The sequence below is a fragment of the Notolepis coatsorum genome (genome assembly GCF_963971535.1).
Source record: "Notolepis coatsorum genome assembly, contig: SUPER_10_unloc_2, whole genome shotgun sequence".
NCBI lineage: Eukaryota > Metazoa > Chordata > Actinopteri > Aulopiformes > Paralepididae > Notolepis > Notolepis coatsorum.
The window spans coordinates 624922-650072 of NW_028174871.1; the positions used below are offsets into that span (position 1 = coordinate 624922).

Genomic DNA, 25151 nt, shown 5'->3' on the forward strand with positions numbered 1-25151 from the left:
GTAAATTAGCTTGATTTGACCAAACTACAACAGTCTACACCCCCTGGGCCCCTTAACAATTGTTTGTATTGAGCCGTATTGTAATTGTACCAATTCTGCAATGTTAAATAACGTAATATCCATTCAACTAGCTATACTAAGCGATGGTAGCTAGCCTAGCCACAATGCTATGGTCGCTGCCATTCACGTTAGCATGTAAGCTAATAACAACAATGGTGGAATATATTTTTGTCTAACAGGATGTGAGTGACGGTTCACCCTTCTCATTGGTTGAAAATGGCCTTCATGTTTGTACATCGCCACCTGTTGCTTTGGCATTGTACTACATGTATATTACATCCGTGTTAAACCACTGTGAGCGGCCCGGAGCGGATTGGAGCGGAGGAGAACTCTCGCTCCGGAAGTCGCGCCGACCCATTTTAAAACCCACTCCGCCGCTCACTTCAAAACCACCTGCTCCGCTCCCCATGCACTGGTTATGACATCATCACAAATGTTCTAGAATGTTTGATTATGACATCATACTGTGACAGCACAAGTGTTATAGAATGTTCTATTATGACATCATACTGTGACAGCATAAATGTTCTAGTATGTTCCATTATGACATCATACGGTGACAGCACAAATGTTCTAGAATGTTCTATTATGACAAATAAGACGGTTCAATGACTTTCTCTAAATCCAATCAATATTCCTAATACCGTTTCAATGTAAGGTTATACAAATAAACATATAAACATTCATATAATACAATAACCTAAATATATAGCTTTGGCTCCTACAATTATTATATTATAATCGATTCTAACATTTTCAAATCGACGCAGCTGAATCGATGCATCGTTACACCCCTACGTGGGTCTATATACATGTCCATTCCCACCTTGATAACATTAAGACACATGTTGATGACATGCTTGGCACTGGTGCAGTAGTCTCTGGCACGCGAGTAGCACTTGAGGGCGTTGCTGAGGTCACCGCAGTCCAGGTAATGGTCCCCCAAGTCGTCATGACCACGTCTGAGGGGAACACAGGAGGGGGGGGGGGATTAGCACTGGATCTCATTTGCTTTTCATTCAAGCCCTCTGCCCTTGGAATAAAAGGAGTACTCGGTGACGTTTAAGCCTTCAATCATTACGAGGGTTACTTTGGGTGAGGTACTATAGGGGACTGCAGCAACAAGCTCAGTCGAGAAATCCATGTCCGCGTTGCTACCAGCCTGGCTGGTCGTTCATACTAACACAATTGGCAGTATTAGGGGGAGGGAAGCTGGTGGGTGGGGATCGGACGCTGTGGACAGCGACTCCTACAGGTCGGTTGGTGCGCCTGTGCAGTAGAATCAGGAAGCGACGAGGGCGGCGTGTCCCTCCCACGCAGACCCTCGCCGCTGAGAGATCACGCTGCACAGGTGAAAAGATGCGACGGCTGCCTCCTCTAGTACCGGAGGGGACACGTGATGCAAGGCTTCGTCCACATTGCAGCCGGCTTGTGGGAGGCATGGCCTAACAGCGTTCGAGACAGGGGAGGGTAGAATTGGACGATACGAAATTGGGGACGGGAGAAACATTTAAAAATGGGGAGAAAAAGTAGATAAAATGACTAAATGTAAATATAAAAAAAAGATAAGTTAAAAGAGTCCTCATTGCACGGTTCCAGCCTCTTGGCAGAGATTGCTATACCTCTTTTATAATAAAACACAAGATACAGTTGTGTCTTAATGATAAGGATAAGCGCTCAATGAACAAACCCACTCCCATTGCCAAAAGAAAGTCTAATATGCCTATAAATACTTATCATCATCAAACCTTTATTTAACAAGAAAATAAAAACCCATTGAGACAGAGGTGTCTTTTTCAAGGGCGATCTGGCCAAGAAGGCAAGCACAGATGATGACAAAACATACATAACAGTAACAAGACACAATACACATACAGTAGACTAGTACCATACGACCGATATTATTTTAAATGAAGTCAAATTCAGTTTAAAAAAAATACAAGCACGATAAAACAATAGCAATCAACCAAAATGTCTATTCAACATCAAAGCAGGAGCAGCGGGTGGAAAGGATTTCCGATCTTGTTAGTTTAAGACAACACAAGGAGATCGGAGAGGCCAATTTGAGACGTGTCTGGAGGTCCTTCCAGGCCCAAGGACCACAATAAAATAGGCTTCTTTTACTCGCCTCAGTTCACACGGGCGGTATTTTAAAGCACATCCAGGTGCTGGATCTGAGGTTGAGCGAGTTTTGAATTAATTCAAGGCTGGAACTAATGTACCATGGGGAAGTTCTCCACGAACAGCCGTATATATAAAAACATACCAGTGCTGCAACCTGTGTGTAGCCAGTGAAGTCCAACCAATTAGTGAATAGAGTGTACAGTGATGCGTCCTATAAGGTGAATTGGAGATAAATCTCAGAGCGGCATGATAAGGCGGATCGAGTTTGGCTATAAGGCAGTAGGACAAGCAAATCTATAAACTACCGTATGTCACCATAGTCTAGTTGTGGAAAAAAATAAAAGGGCCACCTGTTTCCGGGAGGGAAGCATGATTTAACCCTATAGAAAAAAGCAACTGTGAATTTAAGTTTTTTTTATTAAAGCATCAATATGATGTTTAAAATCTAGATTCTTGTCCAGCCAGATCAATAACCTCAATAGAACAACCATCAAGGGTGGAAACAGAGGGGGGAAGGTCAAATAATTGACCTTCACTACGTTTAAAACACCTCGGCGAGGCGCCTCGGTATTCTAAACTCCGTGTCGGTCAATTATGTTGCGACAATGACAGAGTATAGCTATACATTATCCCTTACATATCGCGATAATTATCGTTATCGTTATATCGCCCAGCCCTACTGTGATTCACGGGGGTCAGCCGTGGCCTAAAGGTTAGCGAAGCGGGGGTTTAGGTAACCGAAAGGTCGCCGGTTTGATCCCCCGGACCTGCAGGAAATATCTTGGGGCGGGGAGGTCCATGAACACCACCCGCTGAAGGCACTCAACACCCAGCCGCTCCCGTGGAGCTGCTCAGTGTCAGACTGTGGTTGTACTGGGCAGCTCCCTCCCAGGTGTGAAACAGAGCATCCGTGCGCAGAGAGAACCTACCCTGGGGGTGAATAAAGGATACTAGGGCTGTCCCCGACTAAGGATTTGGATGGTCGACTAAGATTGGCCAACATTGTTAGTCGACTATCGGTCGACTACATTTTTTTTTTTTTTTACAGTATAATATTTTTTACATTTTATTTTGTATCATTCCATTTGGGCTGTGGGGGGTGCTTAATGTCTGAAGGAGTCGACGGAAGGCTTCTTGTCCTCTGCAAAAGCATGCAATTGGTCCACTGATGGATACATCTTGATATTTGTCTAGTCTAGTGTGTTCATTAGAGGTGAAATCCTCTTTCAGTGCCTCTGTGCCTGTTTTCGTAGGCAGTTAGCCTCTGGTATGCGTGCTGTTAGCGTTAGCCACGCTTCTAGGCCTCTTTTCTTTTGGAAAGAATGATAAAAAGAATTTATAAAATAAAATAAAAATTAATACGTTTTTTTTTTTTTATTATATTCGACTAAGAGGTTGGCCAGTCGACTACGGCTCCTTTCGACCGATTAGTCGACTAATCGATTAATAGGGGTCAGCCCTAGTGCGAATGAATGTGAAGCAGGGCGTTGCTGAAAACAGAGCATCCGTGCGCAGAGAGAACCTAGTACCATGGGGGTGAATAAAGGATACAAAAAAGAAATATGAAAACTCTCCTCCCCCACCTGATGCTCTCTTTGATGGAGTTTCCTTTGTAGTTCTTGAGATCCGTGTCGAGTTTCTCCAGCTTGAGCAGGGCCTTCTTCCTGGTCGACTCGGCCCAGGCCGTGTCCAGGGGAGGCGGGTCGGCGGCTCCGGCCTCTGCCGGCGCGTCGGGAGCTCCGTGGACCTCTCTGAACACGGGGGGGGGGGGGGGGGGGAGACCAGTGTGTGAACGAAACGCATGCCATGCAAAGTCAGCAGCACCGGAGTGGACTTGAAGGCTGGTTACTATGAACACACAAATCCATTGTTTATAAAAGTCTCATATTATGAAATTTTATGATTTGGTTTACTATAAAACTATGCAAATAATGTACAGAGCTAAAGCAAAGTTACTCCCAGACGGGGTGCAAAGGTTTTTTTTCAACACATGAAAAAAAATATGATTTGAGAGAGATATTTGTAAATTTACTGTTCAGAAAGCTAAGAAAGGGATTAAAAGGAGGTGTATTTCTATTATTGGGGTTAACTTGTGGAACAATGCGGATATACAGTTAAGAATGAGTCATTCGATTTTGGTTTTTAAGAAAAAGGTTTGTAAAGCTATTTTTGAAAACTACAAGGGTGAATAACACTGTTTTGTTTTCTTTTAGAATATTGTTTTGGAATCAAAAAAAATTTTTAAGCTAAATTTTGAAAAACCACAAGGGTGAAAAATACTGTTTTGCTTGCTTTTTTTTCTTTTCTTTAGAATACTGTTTTGAAAAAAAAGGCACATATAAGCACTATGCTTCAGTCTGTACATTTTTCAGTCACTGTAAATAATCAAATATTGATAAATGATGATGTATATTGTACTGTGTGTGATGATGACTGAACAAAATAAACTACTACTACTACTACTACTACGACTTCACTTCCAGACAAATACAGTACAGACGGACGACCCAGTGAAGGTCCAGTTGATCGGAACCTCATTCACCCCAACCTCAGGAATCAGAAATGACTCATTATTTTGATTGTAAAAAAAATTAGCAAACCTAAATCATTATTCGAGTTAAATTAAGATACATGGTGCATTTTGTAATGTTTGTAGTTGTTGCACATATTATACACACTTGATATTTGTTATATACGTGATATACCTATGTGAATCGGTAGTTCAACAAATTTGACTCATCTCTGAACGTTTAAGCTCAGGTAATGTAAATTATGTAATTAAGGAGTAATTATCTCTGGACAAAAGGACATCCATTCACATCACTGAAGAAGCCAGCAGTCACATTTGCCTGCATTAGAATCACAGTATGGCCGTTCTCCTCACTTGCATTGAACATAATATTATAATGTCTGCGCAATTCATTAGCATTAAGCTTTTAACGTGGGAAGTCGGTTTGAGGGAGATTCACAAGAGTGATTCAGGCGGGAAGGATATAAAATGTGATCAATTTCTGGGATCAATGGGTTTTTCTAGTGTATCTAATAAGCTTCTTCGAATAATTAAGCCAAATACGCCTGAAAGGGTAGAATGAAAACAATCGTCCTTTGGCATCAGAGTCCATCTTTCAGTGGTTACGTCAAGTAGGCCTATCTTTCAGTGGTTAGTTACGTCAAGTAGGCCTATCTTTCAGTGGTTAGTTACATCAAGTAGGCCTATCTTTCAGTGGTTAGTTACATCAAGTAGGCCTATCTTTCAGTGGTTACATCAAGTAGGCCTATCTTTCAGTGGTTACATCAAGTAGGCCTATCTTTCAGTGGTTAGTTACATCAAGTAGGCCTATCTTTCAGTGGTTAGTTACATCAAGTAGGCCTATCTTTCAGTGGTTAGTTACATCAAGTAGGCCCATCTTTCAGTGGTTAGTTACATCAAGTAGGCCTATCTTTCAGTGGTTAGTTACATCAAGTAGGCCTATCTTTCAGTGGTTAGTTACATCAAGTAGGCCCATCTTTCAGTGGTTAGTTACATCAAGTAGGCCTATCTTTCAGTGGTTAGTTACATCAAGTAGGCCTATCTTTCAGTGGTTAGTTACATCAAGTAGGCCTATCTTTCAGTGGTTAGTTACATCAAGTAGGCCTATCTTTCAGTGGTTAGTTACATCAAGTAGGCCTATCTTTCAGTGGTTAGTTACATCAAGTAGGCCTATCTTTCAGTGGTTACATCAAGTAGGCCTATCTTTCAGTGGTTAGTTACATCAAGTAGGCCTATCTTTCAGTGGTTAGTTACATCAAGTAGGCCTATCTTTCAGTGGTTAGTTACATCAAGTAGGCCTATCTTTCAGTGGTTAGTTACATCAAGTAGGCCTATCTTTCAGTGGTTAGTTACATCAAGTAGGCCTATCTTTCAGTGGTTACATCAAGTAGGCCTATCTTTCAGTAGTTACATAAAGTAATAATAATAAATTTATTTTATATAGCGCCTTACATTAGGCATCTCAAAGCGCTTTACATACATGGCATTATAGCATACGGACAGACACAGTACATGGACAAACAACACAGTACAATGACGACATGGTGGGGATAATACAGAGAGAGAGGGAGACGGCTTAGAGACAAGACAGAGAGAACATTTTTAAATAAATAATAATACTAAAATATAGGTGTATTATGTAGGCCCATCTTTCAGTGGTTACATCAAAGTAGGCTCCTTGTCTGGGGGGGCGGCATGTTTTCATTTTTTTACGGGTTGAGAGAGAGGGCCGAGAGAGAGCCCGGTGTTTTCCTACCGCGTGGCCTCTGTGAGTTTGCGGTGGATCTCCTCGTACACGTCGACGTTGAAGGTCCTTTGGACAAAGGACAGTGCCATCTTGAGGGCCTCCGCCCGGAGCTGTGGGCAGTGCTCTGCGATGAACTGAAGCCTCTCGATCCGCATGAGACCACTGTAACTGGACGCGTACTGCTCCAGGTCCTGCGCACGCACACAGAGACAATATGAATGAATGAATGACCTTTATTTATACAGCACCCTTCACAGCACGAATGCACAGGGTGCTTTACACTACAGCTTAATATAAAAAACACAATAAAACAAAATCAGAAATAAATGACAACAAACAAACAGCAGTTAAAAACAGTGAAACCAGATAGAAAAAGTAGAATAAAATAATTTGGATAAAATCATGAGTCACTAATTAAAAACAAAACTATAGAACAGTGAGGACAAGAAAGAGTGCCTATGCATGACCAAAGGCCTGTCTGAACAAATGTGTTTTTAGTTTTTTTTTTTTTTTAAAGAGTTTTCAGAGGGGGCAGTTCGCAGGTCCAGGGGGAGAGCGTTCCAGAGCCTTGGTGCCGTCACCTGGAAGGCTCGATCACCCCTTGTTTTCAGCCTGGACCTGGGGACCACCAGGAGGTGCTGATCGGCAGATCTGAGTGAGCGGGTGTTGGTGTAGGGATGGATGAGTTCAGTGATGTAGATAGGGGCCTGACGGTGGAGTGCTCTGAAAGTGAAAGTGAGGACTTTGAAGTGAATTCTATAGTGTACTGTACTGGGAGCCAGTGCAGGGATACCAGAATGGGAGTGATGTGGGATTTTGACCTTGTGAGTAGCCTGGCTATAGCACAATAGCACGCAGACACACGCACACATCGCTTAATTCAAATGATACTGCTGCTGTTGCTGAGGTTTTTCTTGACCATTTCCAGCGTCATTAAAAGGAACACCGCGCCAACATTTTGGGAAATTAGCTTACCGTCTTCTCCAGAGAGAGACACGAGAAGATAGATACCAGTTCCCTCTCTGTGCGTTCAGTAGAAAGCTATCTGGCTGCACGTTAGCCTAGCTTAGCACAATGAATGGAAGCGGACATGGCCGGTTTGCCTTCGGGAGAGGCGTTAGTTGGACAATGCCTATAGGCTAACCGGCATTGTCCGCTTCCATTCATTGTGCTAAGCTAGGCTAACGTGCAGCCAGATAGCTTTCTACTGAACGCACAGAGAGGAAACTAGAGATGTTCCGATACCATTTTTTCCTTCCCGATCCGATTTCCGATACCTAAGCTTTGGGTATCGGCCGATACCGATACTGATCCGATACCAGTGCATACATTAAAAAATTAAAAATAATAAAGTATATTATATAAATTATAATTTTTTTTACAGCTACAGATACTGTTTTAAATATACTGTTTTTTAGTATTAACTATAAAGTAATGGTATTTATTCAACAACAGGTGATTGTATAGATTCGTATTAGTATCATTAATCAATGAGTATGGGGCTGCGGCACTGCAGATATACCCTACTCCAATGAGTTCCACGGATCCGCACGGACGTTAGACGTTGTTGCACTTGCTACCCAGTCTGTTAGCTAGTAGCAGATGCTCTGGCTAGTAGTAACGTTTATGTTGTGATTTTCGATGCAAAATAAATATTCAACATTCTCTTTTGAGACTCCGCCTCAGACTCTTATTCTTTGGCACTTGGAACTTGCTGTACTTTGCTTGCAGGTCTGCAGCCATTATTGCTGGATTGTGAATAGCACCAACTTTAGCCAAGGTACCGTTATCAAGCTAAGCTAGCTGACCTAGCTCGACTTCCCCGCAAGGTTCACATTGACATTTGATAACGTTAGTCAGCTAACGCTAGTCAGTAGCTACTTGACTTAAATAAGATTCACCGTGGTTGCATTATTGTTGATAGACGGACAGTGTCAGGTCCTGGAGAAAGGACAGGCGATCATCTGATTTGATGCAACGTTAAAGCGGATGTTGTTCCAACTAGCTAGCTTTTCAGCTAATGCTATAATAACACCAGCAAGCAAAACACATCCAAGCTCCCTGTCACACCACTCTGTCGGGGACAATGGAATTCAAGAAAGTGTATCTGCTGTTAAAATGACAAACAGCAAGCATCACACTTTAAAACACGTTCATTTTATAATCCTCACTCTAGGCAGTATCGGAGGCATTTCAGATACTGGTATCGGTATCGGAACAACTCTAGAGGAAACTGGTATCCATCTTCTTGTCTCTCTCTGGAGAAGACGGTAAGCTTAATTTCCCAAAATGTTGGCGTGTTCCTTTAACGTCCACATTCCATTGGCTCGACTGAATTCTTATGCTTATCTAAGCCGACTTGCCCAATAGCTCCAAAATGTTTCCAAAATGCTGCATCTAAAAGAGTCCAGAGTAGGGCTGGAACGTACAGTATACGATCAAAACTAAGACAAATATCATGGTATGATATGTTGGCCATGTCTCCCGCCACCCGGTTCAGAGTCTCAGAGTTATCCGTAGTGTTGAGAACCGTAACACCAATATGTCTGTTTGAGTTATCCATAGTGGTGACAACCATAACACCAATATGTCTGTTTGAGTTATCCATAGTGGTGACAACCATAACACCAATATGTCTGTTTGAGTTATCCATAGTGGTGACAACCATACTTTCAGTGGGTTCTTTTTCCTGGCCTCGTCTGCTCATTTGAACCCGCTGACATCAAAAATACATTAGAATTCTACTGACATACAATATTTAGAGGTACTATGTTTCAAGTTTCTTTAATAGTTGTCATACAGAAGTACAGAATACTTTTATACAAAATGCTTCTTACTGTTTACTGCAGTGAACTGGTGTGATAATCATTAAAAAGGGACATATTATGGTAAATACAAACATTGCAGAGCCTTCAAGGAAGTCATAAAAAAGTGTTGAAACACACAACATATCCCCATTAACCTCTAGCCATATTTTCTGAAAATCCGCCTAAAAATGCATACCTAAGTAAATGGAAGATTGCTCCACTTCTACAAGGTCCATTTGCATGTTCTTGGTATCTAGGGACATCTATGGATCTCAGGGAATGTACTCCCAGTGTCAGAAATATTGTGTCTGTTACTAGGCTTGAGTAAATTGTAATGAACCAAAAGGAGAATATCAATTAAATCTTTTCATCTTTGACGGTGAAAAACACCATGCTAAAATTTACCAGACATGAAAAACAATGAGCTCATTCAGCACCTTCTTGAGATCACGTGTACAAAAAATCTAAGCAAATGAATAAAGGGCAGATGAATAACAGGAGGTTTTGTAGATGCAGTACTGAATTCTGCCATCCGGACACATGCAATTTGAAATACGATTATATTAAGAGGCCTAGAAATGACCTTATTATGGCCAATTCACACATCTATGGATCGGGCCAAATCTCCCCTTTCCAATGGCAGAGTTCAATCTGGATTTAGTTTCACCAGGCAGACAGTGCAGCAAAAACCGTAAATGAAATCTACTGTAAGTACAGTTACTTTTTTTATAATGTGAATTTCTCCACCATTTTTCATCAGATTGCAATGCCGTTTTTTGCTAGACATTCACAGAAAGGTAGAGAAAGTGAAACTAACTGTGTTCTGTTTTATGGCAATAACGTTCAGGTTTGTGGGATATGACCCGGAAAAATTTGAAGAAAAGAAAAGTCACACTAGAAGTCAGATGATTGACAGGGGTTGGCGTGTGCTGGGAAGTGTAGTTTTTTCTTTTATTCAAAAGCCCATCGAAAGCCCTGGGTCTCTTCTCTCAAAAGACTACACTCAAGTTAGAATAGAATAGAATAGAAATACTTTTATTATCCCGTGGGAAATTTGACACTGCAAATCGCTCAACATTTAAACATTTAGACAATCAGCGCCTTTTTCCGACTCGATGCCCTGAGATTTCTATAAACTCATATTTCACTAATAACACATATAACATTGGTAAACAAACAGTGCTGAAAATATACACTTTGACTGGTGTTTTGACTGGGTTAGCGTCTTTACTCTTGGCTACATGAAACAAAAAAAAGCAACATTAATTCATACATTCTGTAGAGATGGATTTATGGCGTGATATCAATCTCGTACCGGCACCGGACCGCTCGGGCTTAAGAGGTTAATGGGAAATTCCACTGCAAATCAACATTAAACCAATTTACCAGATTGAGGCATAACTGATTAATTCTCTCTATATGGCTATAGAGAGAGAGAACCGCAACGGGAAGGCAATTTTAATTTCCTGAAAACACAATCATCTCTCTCAATCACTCACTCTCTCTCTCGCCAGGTAATTTGCCTTATTCACCTTGCAGCCATATTGGTCAAGTCTGATGCAATGTGAGGTACGGATGAGGAAGTGTTTGCTTCAATGTTAAAACTTAGCTATAAAAATGCCACTTCAAGAACCAAGAGAGTCAAACCAACAGGCAGAATACACTATTGGAATTACAAGCTCATGATTACCCGACTCGTGATCGTTTTTTAACTGCCGTAGTTTTTGTGTTTTGAAATACAAGGAAAGTTAAGTCATCAGCTCATTGAAATGTGTTCATTCATAGCGATCTACGAGAACAATGATGGCGGCGAGGTGAATAAGACTAATGGAGTAACCAAAAGTAAATGCTCGCCATGCCCTCCTTGTGTGTTTGGTAGCGAGTGGCAACTTTTGACCCGGCGTCGTTTGACACACACCCTTTTTTTCGCCTCAGTCTAGTACTTTGTAAAACCGGAAGCTGGAGTGCATTTTACTTAGTAGTAGTAAAAAGCAGCTTTTCTACAAAATACAGGGATCAAGTCAAAAATCACAATACATCATGAATCATGCAATAATCAAATTGTTGCCCTAAAAAAATCTGAATTTAATCAAATGGGCATCCCCACTGCCCACTGGAGATTCCCACTGCCATGCCAAGATTGTACCGGCTGCAAAAATTATACTCCGTATATATTATAGTGGTTCAGCGTTCCGACAGCTTATGACCAACATAACTGAAAGTGTTCACAACATCCGTATCGTGGCAACCATTTGTAGAACACTTTGTAAATGTTTATAAATTGGTACGAGAAAAGAGATGATTAGAAAGCTCTTTATTTTGTCCGACAAGCTAGCTAGTTGGCTAGCTGAACTGCAAAGCTACGTTGTTGTGTTATTCACTGCAAGTGCATTGTGATTTGTCTCGAGTGTGTTGCTATGTCAGCGAGCTGTCGGAAAGCGGTGAATGAAATCTACTGTACAGTAACTTTTTTTAAGACGTTCACAGAAAGGTAAAGAAACAAACTACGTTCTATTTTATGGCAATCACGTTCAGGTTTGTTCGACCCGTGAGGCATAATTACAAAAATAATGCAATAAAGTTTGACAGGGGCTGGCATGAGCTGGGTAGTGTAGTTTTATGACATTTCAAAGCTCATCGGAAAGCTCAACAGTTGTTTATATGACGTACTCTGTACAATTTCCACAGCCGGTAGCCCGGTACCATGTTTTTGCACGACACCGCCCCTCAGAACAAGTGGCAGCAGGTTAGGTACCACGGATACATACCAGCGTCGGGTTCTCCACCACATAGTTGGCATCGGGTGCGTTTGGCTGATCCTCCTGTGGGTCAGCGTCAATCTGCATGGGTTCAACAGCCCCCTGGTGAAGAGACAACATCACCACCACGTTAGAAAATGCCCTGATAAAGGGCTTTTGTGTACTCTGCTCCGTCTACCTGGAAAGGACTTCAAAATTCTCTTAAACACCAAGCTTTCATTACTTCGCACAGTTTTAAAAACCTAATTGCTGACCTTTTAATGACCGATATGAGAGTGTGCAAATGCTTCTCTGCTTAATTCCTACTGGTTAATGTACACGCTGCATTAATGTTATGTTTGATGCTTAACCTAACCTGCCCTTCCCTCTCAATCAAACCCCTGAACCCCCCCCCCCCCCCAGTAACAGTATTGCACATTCAGTTCACAGTGTAGTGGTAGAAAGGATGTAAAAAGTGCACTATGCATTGTTGGAAATTATTGCAAATAATGGTAGTGGTGGTGACGGTGAAGTCACAGCAGCAGTCAGACTCGTCTGTGTAGCGTTCACAGTTCAATCAGTCAGTGATGTGTGTGTGTGCGTGCGTGTGTGAGGGGCTGTTCACAAGCCTGGCTGTGTGGGTAGAGAAACACAGAGGAAATTGGTGGTATCTAGCTTCATGTCTGACTCTGGAGAAGACGATAAGCAGTGCACCCACAATCCCATAATGTTCCTTTAAGCAAGATTGTCCTTTTACCACAGATTTTTTGATGAACATTGTTACTCAGCTGATAAGAGTTGTGCCCTTCCTGGTGATGACTTGTCGTGCAGAATTTGTAAGTCGCTTTGGATAAAAGCGTCTCAGCTAAAATACCAAATGTAAATGTCAATTTTAAACATGAGGCAATTTTTTTTAGGTAATAACAGTGTTGCCCTTATCTCTCCACTATGTGTAATGATCATTACGTCAATTCATTTGTTAGATTGTTATTAGATTATAGATGTGACGCGTGCTGCATATTTGAGTCATGGGGTGGGTGGCACCCACTGGGTGCCTAGAAACAATGATGTGCATAATAAAGGCCCCGAATTTCAATACTGGTTATTCTGTCCAATAAGGAACTTTAGATGCTGGGTTTGTGGTATATATATAAACATTTATAGTTTTCATGAAATATGGTGATTTTAGGTGAAAATGAAAATCCCTTATTATTTTACCCATTGAATCTACACCACTGTCAATTTAGTGTAGATAGTAAGGAGGAGACGGGTTAAAGATTGAGATATGGGGTTATGGGAAAGGCCGGGGGTGTAACCGTATGTATATATTCTCTCCCCGCCGTATGTATATTTCTCTCCCACCCACCCACCCCCTCCTAATGTACAGTCCCCTCCCCATCATATGTATATTATACTCGGTCAGGATCTATGGGTAACAGTACTGTATATTTGCATATCGTATATGTCACAAATGTAACAGTACTATATACCTGTAAGTCATGTATGTCCCTATGCCATAAATGTCATGATGTCATATATGTTGTGTATGTCATAAATGTCACTATGAATTGAAAATGGGGGACCCTGATGTAAACAAGACAAACGTCTTTCTCTGGTCTGCATCCCCTTCAATTGTGTGTATTGAGCGCCATACTGTATTGTACCCATTCTGCAATCTGTTAAATAAAGTTTCCATTCATTCATAGTAATGTGTTCCTACATCCTAGTAATGTACACAGTAGAGAGTGTAGGTTTGCTAGCCTACACTTATGTCAACAGTGGCTGGGTATTTCTGGTTAAAACGACATCTACTGCCATTAGGCCAACAATACTACAGGTTTGATGTGCATCAGCAAGTCGTTTGCGATGTGTTGACGTCTCAGAACACAGACATGGGCTAACTTTATAACTGTGTGTGCGTGTGTGCACCAGCTAGCTACAAGTTCTACTGTTGTAAGCTGCTAGCATCACCTGTTTAGCTGGAGAGCCCAGACTAAAACGTTAGCTAGCTAGCATGACTCTGTAACGTCAACGTTATTATAATAGAAAAATAATAACAACAACAACAACTGTATCTGAAATGTATGTATACGAACCGTCCCTCGCGTTGGAATAAAGACCAGTCCGTAAACATTGGGTTATCCACAATAACATGGCTAAACTAACATGAAGTCGGCTAACGGTCGCTTGGCATAGCTAGCTTGTCAAAACGCCCCATCTCTCTCTGAGAGAACGCCTCGTACAATGTAAGCGCGAGTACAGTACGTACGTTTTCTATACGATAAACAACGTAAAAAAAAATAAAAATAAAAACTTGGAAACGAGTTGGTCTTGTTACCTGAAAGTTGAAGACTTGCACAGGCAGCGGCATCTTCTTTACGAGAGCGACGCTGCAACAACAAACAGCAGCCGGCTAAAGTGTACCTTCTTTCACATCCGGGGCGGCGTGATGACGCAGGGTGATGACGCTCACGCCGTGACCTCTACCAGCACGTGTTTGATTGATTGATTGAAAAGTTTATTAACAGATTGCAGAATGGGTACAAATACAATACAGTACAGCTAAATACACACAATTGTTAAGGGGATGCAGACCAGAGAAAGACTTTCGTCTGGTTTACATCAGGGTCCCCCATTTTCAATTAATGAGGACATATATGACATACATGACATACAGATAGACAGTACTGCTACATCTATACATTTATGACATACCAGATTTGCAAATACAGTACTGTTTGTGATACAAAAAGTGTCCAGAAAAAGAGTGTATATACATTTGACGTAGAAACTGTACATTGGAGGAGGTTGGGTAGGTGGGGTGGGGGGGGGGGGGGCTGTACATTGGAGGTGGTTGGGTGGGGGGGGGGGGGGGGTAGGAGGGGTGGGGTGGGGAACACTGTGCAACTGTGCAAGCAAAACTGTACTATGGAATATTGACAAAACCATACTTGGTAATTTACTGTACATTGGTGGGGGTTGGGTTAGGACATTTACAGGGGCCAGTTTAGAATTGCAGTCTCCCGTAGGTGTTCTTTGAGAGTGGTTTTGAAAGTGGGTAGTGATTTACATTCCTTTACGGCTTTGGGTAGGGCGTTCCACATTGATGTGGCATAATTGCAAAACGTGTGTAGTCCCTTGTTTGAGCCGAATCTGGGTTTAACATGATGTGTGGAGCTCCCTCTGGTGTTGTGATCGTGGTATTCACTGACCTTTGGGAAGTATTTTGACATGTACATGGGTACCTTGGTCGTGTAGTGTATCTTGTAGACCAGGCCCATTGCAAGAATCAAGAATTAAGAGGTTTATTTGTCACATACATACCAGGGCATACAGTGAAATGCGGGTGGTTATGCCCGCATTGATTGTGCAAAATAACAATAATAAGATAGGCATAGAAAAAAATAAACATATGTAGACACCTGAATATGTCTAACAATAATTCAATGTGTCTAACTCTAATTCCTTGTACTCTACTGTGTTCATGATAACGTTGTGCAACTTGCTGACCCCTCTTGATCCTCCATATCCTAACATTGACACTTAATAGTGGGACATGATACTGGACTGCCGCCAGGAGGAGCTGGTGCGACGTTGGGCAAGGGGTGACAACAGGTGAAGAAGGACTGGCTGAAGGTGGGGCTCCTGTAGCGGAACTACCTCTTCATCGTTTTCCACTGAAGGAAGCAGACGTGTGGAGCAGGAGCTCTCGACCCTAAAGACACGCGGAATACGACTCCCGTCACGGTGCGGGATAGTAATGTCGTATGCGATAGTTTAGCTTCCCAGTTAGTGCTTAGGGTACGTTTTCACCAAGAAGAAGACGTCCTACAGCCGGAGAGCGCTGTGGATATTGCACGCGCTGCGTTTTAGCTAAAGTATAGGCGGAAGGCAAGGGGGTCGCACTGACCCACAGCTTAGTATAGGCCTAGTAGCACAGTTAGCTCGCGCGTCGCTCCACCCTCTCCCAGCCCAGCAGCGGACACCGCAACGGACGTCGCCGGACTGCACCCACCTCCAGCCTTCTCCTAGCCGACGACCTCCGGCAGTCACCTGCCTAACGTCAACCCAGCCCGCCTCCTGCTATCACGGGTGACAATCACGGGACTGTTCGACGGCCATCTCACCACACGGACGTTCGGTGTGAGAGCAGGCCAGCCCTTGGTTAGTACACTCAAGCCAGGTCCAGTTAGCGCTCCGAGCGCTGGAACTTTATCGGCGAACATTCTCTTTGTCGAGAGCGTGCCCTTTAAGGGCGAAGAGAATAAGTACTTTGAACCGACACTGGTAGTAGTGACTAGGGGCGCCCCGACGTTTATTATTTTGGGGAATGCCGGCTTAGATAGGACTTTTGTTTCGAGTGTGGGCCCACTGTCTTTTGGTTAAATGTGTTGTGTGATAAACGTGTGTTCAATTATAAAATCCCATTGAGTAGCTCGCGGAGCTCGCCCGTACCCTCTCTCTCCCTACCTACGGGTGGATGGAAAAGTATTCTTAACCCTTAAAGCATAGGTGTCAAACTCACGGCCCGCAGGCCAAATCCGGCCTGCCACATCATTTGATGTGGCCCCCCAAGAGCCCAGGTAAAAAAAAGGTAAAAAAAAGAAAAATTATTTTTTTACATTAATATTGGGTTAAAAAATAGCAGTGTTAAAATAATTGTGAGTTAATGCGTTAATAAAGCTTTAACTTTGACAGCCTTAGTTATTACACATTCTTACACATACATGTATGTTGAACATCTGAGGTAACAAAGGAAAAAAGCCAAAAGCACTTACTCCTCAGACATTCTTTGACAATTTTACAGCCCAAAATACAAAAGAAAAACAGGCGGAATAGGTAACAAAGGGTTGAAGAAATATTGTCTGAACTGTCAGATGCAAACTGGCTGTGTGACATAACCGAGCATCTCGCTCAATTGAATAAGAAGCTGTAGGGACGCAAACAAGTCCCACCCAAAACTTGACCAATATAGTTGTGAACTGAGACAACCCTTATTTTGTTATTTTTGAGTACAGTTACAGTTGTGTGTTCATGCAGACACATAATAGCAATTTCATTACGAATTGAAAATGGGGGACCCTGATGTAAACAAGTCGAAAGTCTTTCTCTGGTCTGCATCCCCTTAACAATTGTGTGTATTGAGCTGTACTGTACTGTACCCATTCTGCAATCTGTTAATTAAAGTTAATTAAACTATCTTCCATTAGTTGGATGTATGGCCTCTGCAAGGTTGTGTGCAGCCATTTGTTTTTGTAACATCTGCTACATCTGTCCCACGTGTTCTTTGCAGCTCAGTTGTTAGTTCTGCCCCTCTTGACTGTGACAAAAAGGTTTTGAACAAACTTAATGTCATAGCTTGTATTTGATGATATTCTTCTTTGTTATTTACTTGAATGGTTTGATCATTGATTGGTGGAGTAATATGGGGTTCTGATAAACTACAATTATTTGTTAAAATAACATAAGCTAACATATATTTTTACATTTATGCAAATGAATATGCAATATGTATAACTTGAATAAGTAATAAATACAGAAACACCATGTTTAACAATATGTAAATGTGTAGCTACATTTATTTTACATTACATTAACATTTATACGGTCTTTGGCCATTTGAGGGCAACCATAATGCTGATGTGGCCCTCTGTGAAAATGAGTTTGACACCCCTGCCTTAAAGGGACGGGTTTCATTACTGTAGAGTGAAAGATCTAAGTGCCATGCAAAGTGTCTTGTATTGATTGCATGCTAAAAGAATATATAAAGAGAGGCGTACAAATGGGAGCACTGTGTGCGTGTCTGTTAATGTGTCTTCTGTTTTAACCCCTTCCTTTCCAGGTAATGCACATTATTGTTTAACCCTTTCCCACCCCCTGCCTATGCATCATTGGGACAGGTCTCTGCTCGTCAAGAAGGAAGGGTACTGCTTTGGGGAGAAAGTATATCATCCATCACTACTGTCATCGGGTGTGGGAGGGTGCGGGAAGTATTAGGGCAGGGGTCGGCAATAGGCGGCCCGCGGGCCGACATTGGCCCGCCAGCAATCATTTCTGGCCCGTCAGATTATTTTGAGAATATGATATTTATTTTACGCACAGGAAATATTCACTCGGGACGCCAGAGCGTCTTTGTGAAGCTGTATTTATCTACCGGTAGTCATCAAAAGCATGTCTGTCACTATAGCCAATTGAAATGCTAGAAATGGTCACATGGACTGGGAGAACCAACGGAATAGTCCCACCGGGCCGCGTGTATATTTCCCTAACGCAATTTCACTTCCGCGAGCGAGTAACAAAATGTGTGAAAAAAACAAAACAAATGTCTTTGGATAGCTTCTTTGCAACGGGGAAATACCAACTGATGAGCCAGAAGAGGAGCCTACGTACGACCTCCAAGACACATAACGCTTCTTTTAATAAACAGGAGTCATACTTAAAATACGGGTTTATCGCAACAGGTCGGTGATTCTTTGTATTTTTTTTTTTTTTTTTTATAATTTTTTTAAACAAACATATAAACAAACATGACAACACACGATAAGATATACAAGCATTAATTGTCAGGGCACATCCAATGAGATCACATTTTAGTTAGTTGTCTTATATAGAATCTGTGATTCTTGCGTGCCGACGTCCTCTGCATAATATGTGGCGACAACAACAACAACAACAACAACAACAACAACAACGAGGCAATGATGACAACTGTGTTCAAGTTGGCAGATAAAGTAGCTCCATTCAACGCCAATCTGGAATTGGAGGGCGGCGAGTGGATATTTGACATGTTTCAAACATTAGCAGGGATTTTGGAGGACTGAACAGTGAACATGCCCTGCGCAGTTATGGTGAGTCGTGTTTTCATGCATTCTGACCTGGGCCCCGTTCCCCGTACCTGGATAACTGAGTTAGCCGGATAACTTTAACTGGATAACTGAGTTAGCCGGACTTTCCGGTTCCCCGTACCTGGATTTTCCAAATCACCATGACAACAGATCCAAAAGTTTGAGCCTGGTCGAAAGCAGAGTTTAAGTTCAAGTTAGCCTGAACCATCGCCACGCCCCCGCAAAGAAGTGACAGCCCGTTTCCTGAAATTATTCCCACAGTCTACGATCTGCATTATACCATTCTGAATTACGTTTTTGTGCTCCATTCTTCCAGAGGGGGCTTTTGAAATGTAAAATAGACCCAAAATGCTGATACTAAATTCACTTTGTCCTAAATAATGCACGTTATATATACCGTGGCGCTCGCTCGTGCGATGTACACATTATGTGGTTATTTTAATTGTAACTGGGATTAAGATGTCTGATGAGATGCGCTGTTTGACGGATTTGAGTAATTGAATGAGCCGTTGACGTCACATTAATGAATGAGGATAAAGAGATAAAACTTCCTTCAAAACAAAGAATATTCTAAACACGGGTCTCTCGTTCATTAATGTATAAACAATGAATTTATCCCATCTGGCACAGTGGCTCAGCGGTAGTGCTCAATCCTGGCAACCCGGCGACCGGGGTTCAAATCCCCGTCTTTCCAATATAAATTTTTGGAATATAATATTAATGATTATACGCAAAGGTAGCATAGTTTTAAGTTAAAATATTATAAATCTACATGCATTGAGGATGTCATTCTTTATATAGCTCTCAACGTGCACCAAATTGAATTATTCCTATATTGCAAAAAGAAGGAGACTACTGGGTCTCAAACCCCGGTCGTCTGCGTGAAAGTCAGAAGAACAACCCGTTAGACCACAGAGAAGATAAATAAAAGATCGACCATACATCAATCAATGGGTAAGGGAGCCGTATCGTTATTCTGTATGACAGTTTTACTAATTATTTTCGCTAGCAAGATCTCATTTGATTATTCAATCCAGCAGGCAAGTTTAAAGAAATATAATCTGATTGATTGAGGTAATGAGGGACTTGAAATTAGCCTATAGATAACGCATTTAACTTGTCGGCGAGGCGATTGAGCCGTACTGCAATATGTTAATAAAGTTCTAAATCAATTAATCAATCAATGCCGCTAGAGAATCAGATTCTCTGCTATCGATACGTGCTGGCTTTTCAACTGAAGCGGCCGCGCGCATTTAGCCTGGGTCGCAAGTCTGGCTTGAGTTAACGAGACTGAATCCACCTTCGAGGAACAGGAAAATCCCGGCTTCAAACATCGGGTTAACTGAAGCTGGATAATGACATCTTGATCGACTTAGTTGAACCACGTACAAGAAACAGGGCCCTGCTGTTCACCCGCCGCGGTGATCTGCAACAGCTGATCTGCTGTTCATGAATGAATGAATCAATGAAAACTTTATTTAACAGATTGCAGAATGGGTACAATACAGTACGGCGCAATACGCACAATTGTTAAGGGGATGCAGACCAGAGAAAAACGTTTGTCTTGTTTACATCAGGGTCCCCCATTTGCGAGTGCTCGCTTATGCCTGTGTTTTTTTACTGTTGTGAAGCACTGTGAACTGCAACCTCTGTATGAAAAGTGCTATACAAATAAAGTTATTATTATTATTATTATTATTATTATTATTATTATTATTATTATTATTATATATGCATAGGCCGCGATGCTGCATTTTTCACTATCAGTATATTAAATTAGCCATTGTTTTTGGTCCTGGCCCGCCAATCAAAGGCTTGGGGAAAATCTGGCCCGTGGCCAGACCTAATTGCCGACCCCTGTATTAGGGGAAGTGTGGGTGTGTGGGGAATTACTGCGAGTCGCCCTGGAGGGCAAGAAGGACCAGCGCACCACCCCTAGGTTAGTAAATCCTAGGCCCCATCCACTCCCTCTGCTAAATCTCAACTCCAATACTCCTGCCCTACAGTCGGGGACTCAGCCGGACCCAGATCTGCTGCGTTCCCACTACCTGGTGACAGTGTACATCCACTCCCATAGGGATAATCCACCCTTCTACACATAGAAAAAATAAAATAGGTAAGACACAAGATATGCATGGTAAAAAAAATATATATATGCTGAGTTCCTGAGAAACTGGTTCCTATATACACTACTATACTATATACAATTTACAATGTTAACTGTTAATGTGTCTAAACTATACTATTAGTACCTCCTTCCTTTAAAGTGACTTTCTATTTTTATAAAGTGACATTTTGTTCAAGTGATAGTTTTAGCGGTTGCCACATGAGTGTTGTGTTGTGTGTGTGTGTGTGCGTGTGCGTGTGCGTGTGCGCGTGTGCGTGTGTGTGTGTGTGTGTGTGTGTGTGTGTGTGTGTCCTAAATATTCACGTCACTACTACAAGGTAAGAGAACTGTATTTTCCCAGTCTCCAAAATCACCGCCGACTCGACACATGACAAAATTCCTCCACACCTGAAAGCCATAAATCACCTTGCTGGCTCATTCCACAGCAATACGGTATAGGCAAGGCACCCTGGTCTAGAAATGCAGGCTTCAATCTATATGTTGTTTAGTCTATCTGTTCAGTAGGCTACTGTTTCAAGATGCACAATGAGCTTGTTGAATATATATAGATACACAAATGTTCTTCCAGGGGGAAGAAGCTGAGCCGGAGTGGGTTTACTTCTTGGTGGAAAATGTGCTTTCCCCCACCCTTACCCACCCAGTGTCGTTTCAGGTTTAGGTAGTTACTGTCAGTCCCAGTATACATATAATTTATAAAATAATACATATTTTTTCTTCAAAGTAAACTAACTGCAGGGTTTCAGGTAAATGCAAGTAAATAGTACAATATTTCCGTGGAAATGTAGTCGAGTAAAACGTCCCTAAAAAGAAAATACTCAAGTGCAAGTAGTATAGGGGCTACTATGCATTAAGTATTTCATTTGTATACCACCCATGCTATATATAGGCTACTATTGTGCTATAATTATTTTCAGATGTACATTTTACATCACAAAATATAACATAACTCACGTTTAGGTGAGGGTGGAATTAAAGACATCAGATGTGTTATTCTTGTGCCCGCCAGGACAGTTAATATTTGTGAATAATATGCACCGATGTACATTTGCATTCTATAGTTCAGCTCTGATTTGCAATACTAGAATGATTAAAAGAAAAAAAACGTTTTTTATGATGAATTGAAAATGGGGGACACTGATGTAAACAAGACGAAAGTCTTTCTCTGGTCTGCATCCCCTTAACAATTGTGTGTATTGAGCCGTACTGTATTGTACCCATTCTGCAATCTGTTAATAAAGTTCAAATCAATCAATCAATCAATCAATCAATCAATCAATCAGAATGTGAACATGATTTAGGATGTAAGAGCTAAACATGGTATGGGCCTACAAGGCAGTGCCCCATTCATGTCTATGGAGCAGTCCCAGATTTTCCATCCCGGTGACATCACACTTGATTGATTGAAAACTTTATTAACAGATTGCAGAATGGGGTACAATACAGTACGGCTCAATACACACAATTGCATCCCCTTAACAATTGTATGCATTGTTGAGCTGTACTGTATTGTACCCATTCTGCAATCTGTTAATAAAGTTTTCATTCATGCATTCATGGAGGATTAGCAGCACATCATCAGACAGAGGGCGCTGATTTCCCAAAGTATCAGGTCGTTGATTTTGTGGGAGAAACAACAATCATGATCACGGGTCGTGGAGCCTGCAGGGAGGGAGAATGAGTGGTGTGTGGAGTCAGTGGTAATCTACGAGAGAACGTTTTGGCTATAATGAAATAAAAAAAATTGATGCGATTGACTCATCTGATCTCTCATGAGCTGGAGCAGTTGGGCAGCATAGTGATCGCGACATGAGAGAGCGAGAGAGAGGATCGAAGGACGAAAGAAGAAGTTTAGGCGCTGCATCAAAGTCGAGGAACAAAAAACACCAATGGATCATCGAGCACTAAAGGCTTCATCTTCATTCTCTGCAGCCTAGTTTGCCGACAGTCGAACGACTATCTCTTGCAACAAAGTGTGCAGGTTTTGTCGACTTTAAAGCGTATTGCGTTGCCCGAGATTCGACACAAGACTGTCTGCAACATTGTGTTTCATGGTAAGTGTGTTGCACTGCTGCAGTCTGCTGTTTAATCATTTCATTAATCGCAAGAAACATTTACACATATAGGCACTACTACGGGTTAAAAAGGTTTAACTACACTGTCTTGAATTCGGATTGCTGTTTCGATTATTTCCAAATAAGAATGTAACTTATTAGTACAACAAACATGTGGAACAGTTTTTGAGTTTCCATCTCTAATGTAATGGGGGACCCTGTTGTAAACAAGACGAAAGTCTTTCTCTGGTCTGCATCCCCTTAACAATTGTGTGTATTGAGCTGTACTGTATTGTACCCATTCTGCAATCTGTTAATAAAGTTTTCAATCAATAGAAGGGAATTGTGTGCAGGCCACACATGCAACGCAGAGAGGGCACTGGGTCTTTAAAGAAGTGGCATTTAAATCACATTTAGAATAGAATATAATAGAAGTACTTTATACTTCACTACTTTATTAAACTTTAACCCGCATACATACATTCATCTCTGACTTTTCTTTGTTCCTATTTGTTTTCCCATGATGTTTTCACTTGTTTTGTGTGCAGAATTTCTTGTATCATGCAATCTCTGTAGAAAAATCTAAGGGTTTTAGTTGTTTTTCTTCTTTAGGCTGCCTGTGGGATCATTAGGTGAACAACACTTTAGTTTTAGGCTTTTCATGTGAAATCTAATATAAATCTGACAGCTTAAAGCCAATGCTGAGTAATATATACAGTATTGCTGGGCCTGATTTTAGTAAAGAAAGGGGATTTAGTTTCATTCCCCTGCTTGCTTCTTATTACCACTGACATCTGTTGGTCGAGGTATCAAATGCTCTTCTGAAAATAGCATGCAAACAGGAAATCACTGCACTCTGGAGGGAAGTCTGGATATTAAATATAAGTCTTATAAACTCACTGGCGTCGGTCGCCGTGACTTATGATTCGCCAAGAGCAGTCGCTCTTTGCTAAAGTCAGCAAAAGTGTAAACCAATACTCCTCCAATGTACAGTTTCTTCGTCAAATGTATATACTCTCTTTTTAGACTCTTTTTGTATCACAAACAATACTGTATTTGTAAATCTGGTGTGCCATAAATGTCTAGATGTAGCAGTACTGTCTATCTGTATGTCATATGTGTGTCATATATGTTATGGATGAATTGAAAAGGGGGGACCCTGATGTAAACAAGACGAAAGTCTTTCTCTGGTCTGCATCCCCTTAACAATTGTGTGTATTGAGCTGTACTGTATTGTACCCATTCTGCAATCTGTTAATAAAGTTTTCAATCAATCAATTCAATCTGTATGAATGAAACCCAGCCTCTACCCGAGCCCGGCACGGCACTCGGAGTAGAATATGAGTGCTACTGCTACCTACACTGCCTCTAACTTGGAAACAAAAGAGGGCTGTTTGTGTGCAGAATAGAAACCTCAATCACAAACAGATGGTCCAGACTCAATATTTGCGAGTGCCATAGGCTGTGTTGTTTTTTCATTGAACAACAACACCACTGTTGTACAGTAGGGGGATGTACCGGTATAAATCAACAACAACAACAACAACAACACCACTGTTGCACGGTAGCGGTAGTAGGGATGTACCGGTAAATCGGCAGACGCAAGACAATCGGTGTCTTGTCGATTTCAGTCCAATTTATATTGTTGTGACATTGTCAACTCATGATACCTCTCTTTATTATCTGAGGCGTGGGTGGGCAATCATGTCTGCTTCTTACACAACAATCTGTATTCGTATCAGCCACTAATGGGTTGTGGTTAAAAAGGAATAGAAAAAGCATATTGCGGTGCATCCCTAATTGGACCAAGGCAGTGTAGAAAGAGTTGTGTCGAAGGTCCCCAAAATTAGTTCGTAGCCAACTTGTTCATACAGGTTTGATGATGCAAAGCAATTGGTAATAGAGTAGGCTAGACGATACTTAAAGGGGAACTATTTTACTATTTCTTTCACTATTTGGGCACTTTTACACTTCCTGTGAGTCTATGGAACACCTCTGTAATTCTTTATTTTTTTTAATTCATTGTTTTGTATTTCTAATCAAGTCCTCAAAAACAGCATTTTTCTACCTCAAGATCTCGAGCCGTTTTGAGGCTGGGCTCCAACCACTGTGTGCAGCTCA

The 25151-nt window shown here is 41.6% G+C and overlaps 2 protein-coding genes across 2 annotated transcripts in view; one reads left to right on the forward strand and one right to left on the reverse strand.

Annotated features, from left to right (window-relative positions):
* Positions 1–14411, reverse strand: part of LOC311236326 (COP9 signalosome complex subunit 1) — a 46649-nt gene extending 32238 nt beyond the window's left edge. Inside the window, exons 1-5 of the mRNA XM_084338399.1 lie at positions 14345–14411; positions 12037–12129; positions 6471–6652; positions 3768–3935; positions 887–1022 (exon numbers count right to left, since the gene is read on the reverse strand). Coding sequence (XP_084194525.1) covers positions 887–1022; positions 3768–3935; positions 6471–6652; positions 12037–12129; positions 14345–14377 — 612 coding nt within the window. The 5' untranslated portion in view covers positions 14378–14411. The remainder of the gene's footprint in view (positions 1–886; positions 1023–3767; positions 3936–6470; positions 6653–12036; positions 12130–14344) is intronic.
* An 8254-nt stretch (positions 14412–22665) lies between these two features.
* The window catches only part of rfng (RFNG O-fucosylpeptide 3-beta-N-acetylglucosaminyltransferase), a 34026-nt gene continuing 31540 nt past the window's right edge, over positions 22666–25151 (forward strand). Inside the window, exon 1 of the mRNA XM_084338397.1 lies at positions 22666–23030. The gene's annotated coding sequence lies outside the window, so the exon portion shown is untranslated. The remainder of the gene's footprint in view (positions 23031–25151) is intronic.